The sequence below is a fragment of the Protopterus annectens genome, chromosome 4.part0 (assembly GCF_019279795.1).
Source record: "Protopterus annectens isolate FY-2018-M chromosome 4.part0, PAN1.0, whole genome shotgun sequence".
NCBI lineage: Eukaryota > Metazoa > Chordata > Ceratodontiformes > Protopteridae > Protopterus > Protopterus annectens.
This window is the reverse complement of record NC_056733.1, coordinates 523,835,000-523,847,516: the sequence shown is the minus strand read 5'-3', so window position 1 is coordinate 523,847,516 and position 12,517 is coordinate 523,835,000. Positions and strand designations below refer to the sequence as shown.

Here is a 12,517-nt window from a genome sequence, read left to right as displayed (position 1 = left end):
TCAGTGGTAAAAAACAATCCATATGTCAGGAATACTGCAACCGTGATCAGCAGGACATCTGTTATGGTACGTTCTTACACAACTGTACTATACTGCTAAAGATTCAGAAGGAATTAACAAAGATCATTGTGATATAACCCCCCTCCCTTTGGCCCAGATATAGTTGGATCTGATGTTGTCAATTTTCATTCATTCCTCAACCATTAGGTTCAGATCGGAACCTCGGATCCAACTCTGCAGTTACTATAACTCGTGGTCAACTGAAACTCTTGAGCTCCTCCCTACCCATAATGCACCAACCCCTAACATAGCTCAGAGCTCGTTTGCCACTTTTGCTTATAGACATGGTCAGCTTTGCTCTCAAGTGAATTTAAGGATGTGTTATTTCTGTAGATCAGTGTGTATGAATGTTTAAGAAGCTTTCCAGTGAGCTAGCACTTGTATATAAATACTGAGCACATGCAAGGAAGACTGCCATTTTGTAGTGAGCTGCAGAGGTGTAAGCATGTATGCATGTATGTGTAGTAGTCAGTCAGTTAGTTTGTTTATATTTTATGTTGCTGCCATTCATCCTGATGAGTTTGTATGTAATAAAGTATATAAACAAATACCCAAGCCTCTTTGTCTTAACTAGCTACATAGGATGAGCGGACATGGTGTCAGAATGGGATCCAGAGTCAAGACCATGAGGCACTCAGTTAAAGTTGGAGGACTATACAGGACTGAATCATCTCTACTCCTCAAACGACTCACAAAACATGTCAGAAACGAATTCCAGGTACTAAAACCTGCCTAAATGATTTTTTTACTCAATGAATATAAAACAAAGCACTCAGAATGCTCAAAACGAATTTCTAGTTAAACAAAATGTCTGAAACTGTGACATATTGATAAAGATATGCTATTCAAAATATCCAAAGTGTACAAAGTGTTCACAAGTTTGTGCACTATTACAGTACAGTTATTTTGCAAAATACAGCTATTTCAAAGAATATTTCACAAAGTACAGTCTTTCGAAGAGTTTATTGTGCATTTGAATGTCGTTACAAGTATCTGATGTGTGTGCATGTCCGTACATAATTACAAGAGCCATATTTTGCATTGTGTTTAAGCATACTTTGTTGGCATGGCAGAAGGGTTTTGCAGACCTACTCCACTTGTATTTGATAATAATATTGCAGAAAAATGGACAGTGTTTGAACAAGAGTACAATATTTTCATACAGGCTGCATTTTCTGACAAAAACATACGTGCAAAGGCATTTATTCTGCTTAATTTTGCTGGTTCAGAAGTCATTAAAAGAGAATGTTCATTTGTTTATGCACCTGCTGTGTATGCAGGGGAGGGGGAAACCCGCCTTATAGTGGTACTGGCTGAAACGAGGGAAGACTCAGAGTGCTTAATCAAAGGACTTCTACTTTTTTTGATAGATGTCATGAGATCTTCTATATCCACTTGAACTACCACCGACTCAAGCAGATGGGGGTTCATTTTAACATCTCGTCCAAAGTACAGCACACTCAGGAGTACAGCAACCTCCTTATGCTGCACTACAGTGTCATTAATCGATCTATATGGTGTGGTAATAGAACCCCTCGGACTTCTGCACCATAGGTGGGCGCGCAACTTGTTGCATTACTGACGACATGCATACATACATATTTACATACATACATGCTTCAATATAAGATAATTTGATTCATGAGGATGGTCACCTAGAATATGCTTTGCATTGATAAATAACTTGCATCTCACTCAAATAATACTGCAGTAACAAAATCTTCCTCTGCCTAACTCAGGAGGTGAGGAGAAGAGTTCTGGTTTTCCAAAGTGTGTATTATACATTTCCTTGCCGCTATGAGCAGCCACAGTAGTCCCTTCTCACTTTGTCTGAAAGCACAACGCCTTTCTCCTGTATGACCCTTAACACTGAAACCATCTCATCCTAAAGATCCAACAATTTGGAGTATGTGGCTAATATGAGACCAGTTCTCTATTTCAGCAGAGGTACATTGTCGACACCGATCAATTGCTTATTGAAATATCCTGGCGATTCTGCTGCATATAAAAAGATAAATAATGATCCATGCAAATATTTTTATTAGTGCAGAGCTTGCAGAAAGTCAAGAGGCACCCAATGACTACTAATCTTTATCTATCATATCTTTTGAAGCACCTGCACAGGCTTCAGCCTTGTCAGCAAAAACCTAGTGCATCTGATTCACCTGATCCTTCAAAAGATTTATATGTAGGTGAGCCACATACTTTCTACACAACATCTTACAATAAGACTGGATCCTACAGATCCAAGATAGAGGTTAACTTGTGATCGAAACATAACCACTTTCTGAGAATTCTTCTGAAATCTTAGATAGTCTCGTTTGCATTTCATAATAACAAGCTAGGTGGTTTCTAAGAAGCCAAAGTCTCTGACTGCAGCTGAGAAACTCATTACTTAACCTTCTCTAATTACTTGTAACCTATATCTAAGACTATGTTCTGCCAAACTAGTAACCTTAGAAATACAAGTAGCAATCTGAGGGGAATGCAGAGATCAAATTTGGGCTTCTCCAGTGTTATAGTTTGATGTAGTGATTAATTGTGCTCATTAAATTATGCATAAAGGTAAAACAATTTAAGGACTGATGTGCTAAATGTGAATTGAACTGGAATTTTCCATAGTCTACTATACTCCACATACCTTGTAATAATAATGGAGTAGTTCAGAAGTGCTACAATGGCAGTACATAGTATTCATTTCCTTGCCACTGTGAGCAGCAAACTTTTTGCTGAGTATATAGATAGTGGCATTTTGTGTACTGAGTACCATGCCATTTTTATGATTGTATAGTACCAGTGGAAACATGACAAGCTCTGAGATGGCAATCTTACATCTAAAAGTTCTGAAGGGCTATCTCTTTAGGAATAATAGATAGTAAGTGTGATCACTGCCCTAGGTGGTGGTTGTATGTAAGTAAATGACTTATTTCTTCAACTTGGTTTAGCCAAAGCCATCAGGCATTTCAGTGAGAGAGAATTGTTTGAGGTCATTGGCTGACATAGGTCACCTGGACTACAGCTTAAACTAAGCACCTCATGGTTCTTTTGAGATTTCTTTCTTAAAAGCTGTCTCAGGTTTCAACTTTCTGTTACCTAAGAAGTTCAGTTGTGAGTGTTCTGCCATTTCACATTGAGCTAATCGAAGGAAGGACACTGAGCAAACTTGGAGCTATAATATATAACATTAAGTATCCTGTTTTTTGTTTATTTTGTTCTTTATTTCTTTGTTATTTATAGCACTTTGTGTACTGTGTATTTTTCTAGCTAGTTTCACTGTGTGTGAGGTATGAACTGGAAATTGTCCACTTTTATTAAGCATCTGTTGGGTTGTTTGTTTCTGATAACTTGTTGCAGTTAAAATCTTTTTCTAGAGGCTCCTTTAGCTGTTTAAAACTTTCATTTAAAGGCTCACTGCTGCTTTTCAGCTGTGAGAAACATTTCTGCAGTTTGTTCTAAGTAGTGGGGATATTTGTAGCATTTCCATATTCAGGCTTGTATTTGGGCCTAGTGTTTGTGGAGTCTGTGTGTCTGAGCACATATTCAGGGACATCTTGGTTTAGCCAAAGCCATCAGGCATTTCAGTGAGAGAGAATTGTTTGAGGTCATTGGCTGACTGAGGTCACCTGGACTACAGCTTAGACTAAGCACCTCATTGGTTCTTTTGAGATTTCTTTCTTAAAAGCTGTCTCAGGTTTCAACTTTCTGTTACCTAAGAAGTTCAGTTGTGAGTGTTCTGCCATTTCACACTGAGCTAATCGAAGGAAGGACACTGAGCAAACTCGAAGCTATAATATATAACATTAAGTATCCTGTTTTTGTTTATTTTGTTCTTTATTTCTTTGTTATTTATAGCACTTTGTGTACTGTGTATTTTTCTAGCTAGTTTCACTGTGTGTGAGGTATTAACTGGAAATTGTCCACTTTTATTAAGCATCTGTTGGGTTGTTTGTTTCTGATAACTTGTTGCAGTTAAACTCTTTTTTCTAGAGGCTCCTTTAGCTGTTTAAAACTTTCATTTAAAGGCTCATTGCTGCTTTTCAGCTGTGAGAAACATTTCTGCAGTTTGTTTCCCACCCTCCCTCCCTGTTGGTATAGTGTTTTTATAGTTGGTGGCTTTGCAGTTGCCCGCCCCTAGTGTAAATTTGATCTGGGACCCTCCTCCCAGTCTAGTGTCATTACCTCATTCTACCCAGTACAGGGAGAACATTTGAGAAGGCCAATCAGCTTAGTTTCTGCTACTCCTTTCTCTCTTTCCATTAAATAAAAAAAAAACCTTTTTCTAAGCTTGTTTCCTGCCTTTCCTGTGGGTAGTCTAGCCTGGATATAGATTTGCTGTGTCCAGGACTATTTGTAAGCTTCTAGGGCCCAAGCCTTTCTGTGTTGGAGGGAAGCCTTCTAGCTTAATTTTGTTTCTTAGAACTAGCCAGTTTTTGTTTCAGCACTTGTTCAGAACTTATTGTAAGCACTAAATAAGCTACAAATTACTACAGCACTCAACTTTCCTCACTGTCTAGAGGAAAACAGTTTCTAGTACTTAACAAATAAGCACCTATCCAGGCATGTCTAAGGGTCAGCCCCTGGTGTTTTCTCCTGTCTACCTGATGAATCTGAGCATCTTGGAGCAATGCAGTAATTGCCTCATGTACACAGACAACCCTCTCCTCCTACCACCCAGCACTACAACCTGTGAGAGATGCACTTATATAGTCAAACTGGAAACAAAGCTCTCTTCACCCAAGACTGGACTAGACAGTCAAGAGGAGAAGGTAAACACTTGCACCACACCACACTCAGCACATAGTCCCTCAAAACCTACACCACCAAAACACACACATAGAAACACAAAACACACACCTACATTCGAGGAGGCTCTCAGTAAAAACCTGCCCAAGCAACAGGGACCTCCAAAGCAGAAACACAAGCAACCTCCACCCCCCAACACAACCCAAATGACACATAGCTCACAAACTCAGTGTGCCACTCAACCACAGCCCATAAGGCATAACAATGTACCCAACACTCTAGTCATAGGTGACTCTATAGTCAGGCACACTGATGTTCCACTCACCAGGCTAAACAAGGAGAAAGTTACTGTCAGCTGCCTGTCGGGTGCCAGGATCCACCACATAACACATGCACTCAGGTCACTCCACAACAAGTACAAATATGACTCTGTCATTGTCCATGTTGTTGTGAATGACCTGAGACATACCTCCTTGGACTACATGAAAAGGGACATGGAGGAGCTGTCCAATCTTGTAGCCCAGGCAGGTATGACCCTAGCCCTGAGTAGCAGCCTGCCATCACCCAGAATGATACCACAGTACAAGGACAAAATGACTGACTTCAACAATTGGCTAAGCTTCTGGTGTCATTCTAAGGGGATCCAGTATCTGTCTGCCTGGGATGACATGATCGACAAGCCACGATGCTTTGCCAGAGATGGCCTGCACCTGTCGCCCCTGGGATTCTGGATACTGGCTAAGGCTCTAGCCACCCCTATAGTGCCTTTTTAGGCAAGGTTCAAATGACAAATTCACCACCCTAACAGGTACAGGCAAGAAGAATCTGAGGGTATTGCTACTCAATGCTAGAAGTCTAAACCTCAAAATGCACTCTCTCGAGGCACTTCTTAAAATGGAGAACATCGACATCTGTGCAGTGACAGAGACCTGGTTTAAGGCTCCAGAGAGTACCCCTGCATTACCAGGGTATAATTCATACCACACCTTTCGGCCACCTAACCTGGACTGAAACAGTAAAGGCGGAGGCGTGTCCATATTCATTAAGGATATCCACACCTCCAGGCTAGTTGCTCAGCATAATGCATCCGAGATTATCCAAGTGCAACTAACTCTGGGCAAGACCGCAATCCAAATTGTAGCTTGCTACAGATCCCCCACCATGCCCCAGGATTCCCACTCCTCATTTCTTAATACACTGGAAAATATTAGGATACAACCTAACACCCTAATAATGGGCGATTTCAACTACCCTACCATTAACTGGAAAAACTACTCATGTACCAACTCTTGTGCTCAACGTTTTCTGGAATTCATAAATTCCAATGCCATGGATCAACTTATCCACACACCCACCAGGGGCAGCAATATCTTAGACCTGGTTATTACCAACATGGGCAACCGGTGCTCCACACCAGAGGTCAATTCCTCGTTGGTCAGATCCGACCATAAGCTAATCACCCTAGACATCCACATCCCTCCCCCACCCCTCATTAGGGAAACTACAGTAAAAAATTTCTCCAAAGCCAACTTCATGCTTCTTAAGACAGAAGTGGCAAACTTCACGACACCCATGCTGACAGACAATAGAGGTATGACTGCTGAAACCTACACAAATGCACTTTATAAGCACTTACATGAGTGCATGGATTGTGCAATCCCTAACAGAACCAAGATGCTATCCTCCAAAAAAGGAAGCCAATCTGGTGGTCCCCTGCCATAAACAAACTCTACAACAGAAGAAAGAAACTGTTGCAAAAAAGAGTAAAATCCCATGATTGGAGAAACTCCCTGGTCAGCTTCAGTAAGAAGCTGAGATCCCTCATAAAATCCTCCAAAGTTAGTTATGAAAACAAAATCGCCACTGACTCTAAAGACAACCACAAAGCATTCTATAGCTATGTCAAGAATCTCAATGGCAACACTCAGATCTTCTCTGAGTTACAGCACAATGGCACTAAATATACAGAACCAATGGATATTGCCAACATCCTGGCAGATAGGTTCAGTTCTAACTTTACCCCTCTGTCATCCCCTAAAGGGCCCATCTCTATACCAGAAGAATGCAAAGTTCCTGTAATCATGGCTACACAGGTAAAAAACGCACTATCCAAAGCCAAGAACACAGCATCCATGGGACCTGATGACATCCCAGGCTGTGTTCTACATGAACTACAGAACGAACTGGCACCCCACCTAAGTACCATGTTCAGTCATAGCCTCACCTCAGGCTATGTGCCCACTGAATGGCGCATAGTGACAATTATCCCACTCCACAAAGGGGGAGCCACCACAGACCCTGGAAACTACCACCCCATTAGCTTAACGAGCATGGTCTGCAAGGCTATGGAGCGTATCATCATGGAACTTATAAACAATGACATTGGTAATCTCCAAACTCAGGACCCCACCCAGTTCGGGTTTGTAAAAGGCAGATCATGTCTCCTAAACCTGATAGACTTCTTTGAAGCAGTCACCAAAGCCATAGATGAGGGTAAGGTGATTCACACAGCCTATCTAGATCTCGCCAAAGCTTTTGACACCATCCCACACTCTGGAATTATAGATAAACTCACTAAACTAGGTATAAATCCCTATGTCACAAGATGGGTTGCCAACTGGCTCACTGACAGAAGCCACACTGTGAAAGTAGCAGACTCCAAATCCAGCTTCAGACCAGTGACAAGTGGAGTAACACAGGGTTCAGTCCTGGGTCCTCTCCTGTTTGGTATCTACTTCTCTGAAGTACAGGCCAACACAGAAGGTCTTTGGCTAACGAAGTTCGCAGATAACTGCAAACTAGGAGCCATAATCAAAAGTCCAAAAGATGTGGACATCCTACAAAAGGGCCTTGCTGAGACAGATGCCTGGTGTCAAAGCCATGGCCTCAAGCTCAATGCCAAAAAGTGCATTGTCATTCCTTTTGGTAAAAACTCAGTACCGATGAACTACCACATAGGTGGTAGTCTACTTAACACCAAAAGTGTGATAAGAGACCTTGGGACACAGGTGGACAGTAGTCTCTCCTTTGATAATCACATCGCCACAGTAGTCAGGAAATCCTTCTATGTGGCATACCTCATCACAAAAGGTTTCTCATCCAGGAAAAAAGAGGTCATTGTTCCCCTCTATTCATCACTCATTAGACCCATTATAGAGTACAATGCCTCTTTTGGTATGTACCTCACAAGACATCTACAACAACTGGAGAGGCCACAGAAATACCTCACAAAGAGGATTACCAGCCTCAAAGAGATGCCCTATGCAAACCGTCTCAAAAAACTGCAGCTTTATTCCATTGCATATCGCCTACTCAGAGGCAATCTCTGCCTAACACACAAAGCTATGTCAAACCCAGAGCTTTTAGACATGCTCCACTTAAAGAAATCCCAATCCCTATGAGCTACATGCTCTAGGGACCTAAACCTCATCACCACAATAAACAGAACATGCTGGAGGGATAGATTCCTGTCCCAGAGACTTCCCATACTCTGGAACAAACTACCTATCTATATCAAACAAAGCTCCTCATTAGCACTGCTCAAGAAAAATCTTGATGATTGGATGGGAGACAGGAAATTCACCCCGGGGATCACTTCTGTGGCTCTGCTTGACAGTGGCACAGGAAAATAATTTTCTTGGGTGGCGAAGGCCAGGGTACCTTTGGCTAGGCTTATATAGGCCCTAGGGCCAATAGCCTGGTACCTACCTATGAACCTATGAACTGTAATTAAAATAAGATATTTAATTGCTACAGTGTAAGATGCCATACATCCACTGGTGCTGTTTTCATTATTTTTACAGTGCACTACTTCCATACTCAGTGGAAAGTTCCATTAGTTATTTAGAGTCATACAGAATATTATGAAATGCTGTTAAAGAACCGCTAGGCCTTCTACAATACTTTGTTATAGTATATGGAGTGCAGTGAGTTACGGCAATTAACCGACCTTTAACTACACTTCTAAATAATACATGTCCATGTCTTTATGTATTTGCTACTTTTTTGCATTCCAGGGGACCTTTACATCAGTTCATCTCTCTTAGTAATGGAAGAAAAAAATAGATAAAAGATTTCTTTTTGGTCCAGCACTTTGACAACATAATTTTTTGTATTTGTTTCTTTATATAATGAGGGTGGCCGCGGTGGTGCAATGGTTAGCATTGTCACCTCACAGCAAGAGATTCTCCAGTTCGATTCTTGGCTGGGGTGCCTTCTGTGCAGAGTCTGCATGTTCTCCCTGTGGTTGCTTGGGTTTCCTCCGGGTGCTCCGGTTTCCTCCCATGTCCCAAAGACGTGCAGTAAGTGGATTGAACACTCTAAATTGGCCCTAGGTGTGAGTGTGTGCGTGTGCCTTCTGTGTAAGGTTGGGTGCCGGGCTGGCAACTCGACACCATAAAACTCCACTGCCAATCATGAGTGGACAGATGATCCACTGTGGTGACCCCTAACCGGGAAAAGCCGAAAGAAGAACAAGTGTTATACAATAGCATTCAACCTTTATCTGTTGAAAATGCGATTTGTCAGCTTGAATTTAGATTTTTAAAGGTAATCCACTTTAAAATATTCTTTCATGTATTATTTTGCTTCCCAACAACCTAGCAGATGGAGTAAGTAACTGGTTAACTACTGGCATAGCACTGCATTGAACAATGACAATGAAATACTTGAGGATGAATTATTTTAAGATATCATGATGTGCACATGGAGGTGTACACATCACAGCATCTTTCTGCTGTTCAGCAAGCATCTTTACATGGTGCTGCACTGCCCTACAACACAAAGATATGCAGCACCATGAAGGGCTGGCACTACGGCCATACTGAATGCTAATGAGGAATTTTGGAGGAGGGGTGTATGCTAATTAGTCATCTGATCTCTCTCTCTCCCTCTCTCTCTGTCTTTCTTTCTCTATCTCTTCCTCTCTCTATCTCTCTTTCTCTGGAGCTGGCTCCAGGAAGCCATCTACATGGCTGAGTGAGTTAACAAAGGGCTCAGCTTTGTAGATTAGCAGGGCCATCTCCCCCATGTCTCTATAGCAAACATAGCCAAAAGGCTATTTTGAACTGCTGAACATGAATGTTGGGAGGAACCACTATACACCAGGGCTTACTTTAAAAGTGCCATAACAGTATCCATATCTCTCAACTGTGCAGATTTTCACAGAATGTCCAGATTTTGGCTTATATTTTTGGACTGTTCCTCATAAAATTTGTAGTTTGCTGGAAAATCACTGAGGACTGAAATCACTAAATAATGGTATACATTTGAGTTTCAGACTTCATATCCTTCAGAAAATACATGCTAACACAAATGCTTTTTTTCTAGCAACTTTCTAAGTATAATATTTAAAATCTGTCCCTATTTTGGTCCTTTGTCCCACCACTATTTTAGGCTATGTCCAGACTTCTTGTGCTAAGAAGTTGAGAGGTATGACAGCATCCACAGCAAAATGGGAATTGGTGTGGGGGGATATATAAGACATCAGGGATTCAACTTTAAAATGTCATAATGGCATCAATGTTACTATGGGGATCGAGAGGTGGGAGGATACACTAGATACCAGGGAATACTCCATAAAAATTCTCTAAGACACAGAACAGCATACAGAGACTGGACACACTTTAAAGTCTAATAATTGCACCAGTGGTAGTACAGGAATCGGGGGATGGGAAGAAACAACTAGACACAAGGGATAAAGTGAAGTGCCGTAACAGCACAGGCATCATAAAGGTGATCAGAGGGATGGGTGGAACCATTAGATCACCAGGGGTAATTCCGTAAAGAGCTGTAACAGCACTGACACTATAATGGGGACTGGGTGTAGGAAAAATACACTAGACAACCTGACCTACAACATACATGATGTAATGGCACAAAAGTAGGAGGAGGATGGGTACCACAGCAGAGCAGATAGAGTAGGGACAGGTACAGGGACAGTGGTGTGAGTGTTCATGTTTGTGTATGTTTGTGAAAGTGACTGGAAGGGGGATATCACTGCCTATGCAAGCAGCAGGTTATTACTACAAAGTGAAGATTATCCATGATCTGCATGTCATGTTAGTAGCTGTGATTCAGGAAACACGAAAATTAACTGATAATGATGTCTTATGTCATCGCAGCTAGCATGTTTCTAAATCACAAATGAGCATGTGGCTTTGGAATGGTTTTTCTAGCATAACCCATTCAGCTCATGCTAGGAGATTTAATTAATCTCCCGGAATAGTATATCCAGGTTGGAGTAATACCAAGTAAATACTTCCAACACAATAATCCAAGGAAAGTATTCAAAGGTTTATGTGCACATTCTTAATAAGGTTCAGATATTTTTATGTTTCTTTATTTTTAACATTTTAGTACATAAAAAGTGTGCATTACCATAGTATGGTTCTCACTCATTTTTTTCAAATCATTTGCTTTGATTTATTACCTTATTCTTCCCTAGTATATATTCAGTTGCTTAAGTTTGCCACCCTTTCTGATTTATTTACGTTTTACAGTGTTTATTTCTTTCCTTGTTTTCCTTTCCCCTTCCCCTTCTTCCCCTTCTTCCCCTTCTTTTTTCCCTTCAGCATTTTGCGTACTTTGTAGCCTCTCCAGAAAGCCTGTATAAAAATTGCAGCTCGAGTCATGTTTGCCAACTCCCTCTCAGCTTCCTCCTTCTTCTGTTGAGCAATGCGCCGATCCTCCATAATCTGTTTGTACTCCTGTTCCATGACATCGTATTGTTCCTGTAGTTCACTCAGTTGTGCTTTCTCTTCTTTGTATATAGCATCCAGCTGCTCCAACTCCTCCTGAAACAATGTAAACACAGTGTACCATCATATACTGCCATTAATACTTAGCACATCTCTAATGAGACTGCACATTTTTGAGGACTAATTTTTTGTTACTACCCATGCAAATCTTATTTTTGTTCAGTACGATAATTATGTTCCTTAAGAGATAATGCACAAGATGCACACAATGGAACCCTGTAAAATTTAATACAAGTAAAATGTACAACACATAGTCTGCATCAGTCTGCTGTTGGTATACTAACCGAACATACAGAACCCCACTGCATTTTACTTTAAAACAACACTAATTATATTTGAACTAAAATATGTCACTTAATAATTACGTCTGAATGGACCATCATACTACTACCAATATGATGCTTTAAATTCTCTATAACACTTGTGGATTAAGAAGTCGGTTAAAACAGTAACTGATACATTTAGCAAACAAATGCAATAAATAATTCAGATCTAAACCAAAGGGTAAAAAGAACACACAGATAAACCATTCAGTAAAAACTGCAAGAATAACTTAAGTCAAGCTAAAGTTTCCACTGTGTGATACCCGAAACCTCCTTTAATGGAAGCCCGTGGGATACATGCAGAAATTATTTAGACATAGTTCAGCTGCTTTCTGTGTGTCACCTGTTTTCCCCTTAGCTGTTAACTGTTGAGGTCACAACATGAAAATAAGATGTATGGCTGTCAGTAAATTACATTCCCACCATGATGCCATACAGTACTTTACCGATGACCATCATTCTTCCCGGCACTCCACACTATTGATATTAGAGTAGACATGGACTACTTAATACATTATCTGCATTTGTTTTACAGAAACAGCAGTTTCTTGTACATTCTGTGTATTATAAGCAAGGCATTCCCTATTAATGTGTACAGCTCTTAGATTTAAACCTCACTAGTTAAGCTACATT

General features: G+C 40.8%; 1 protein-coding gene across 1 annotated transcript in view; it reads right to left on the bottom strand.

Annotated features, from left to right (window-relative positions):
* Positions 1-11,127: 11,127 nt before the first annotated feature.
* Positions 11,128-12,517, bottom strand: part of IQCD (IQ motif containing D) — a 310,850-nt gene continuing 309,460 nt past the window's right edge. The window contains exon 5 of the mRNA XM_044068447.1: positions 11,128-11,597. Within this exon, the coding sequence (XP_043924382.1) occupies positions 11,307-11,597 (291 nt within the window). The 3' untranslated portion in view covers positions 11,128-11,306. The remainder of the gene's footprint in view (positions 11,598-12,517) is intronic.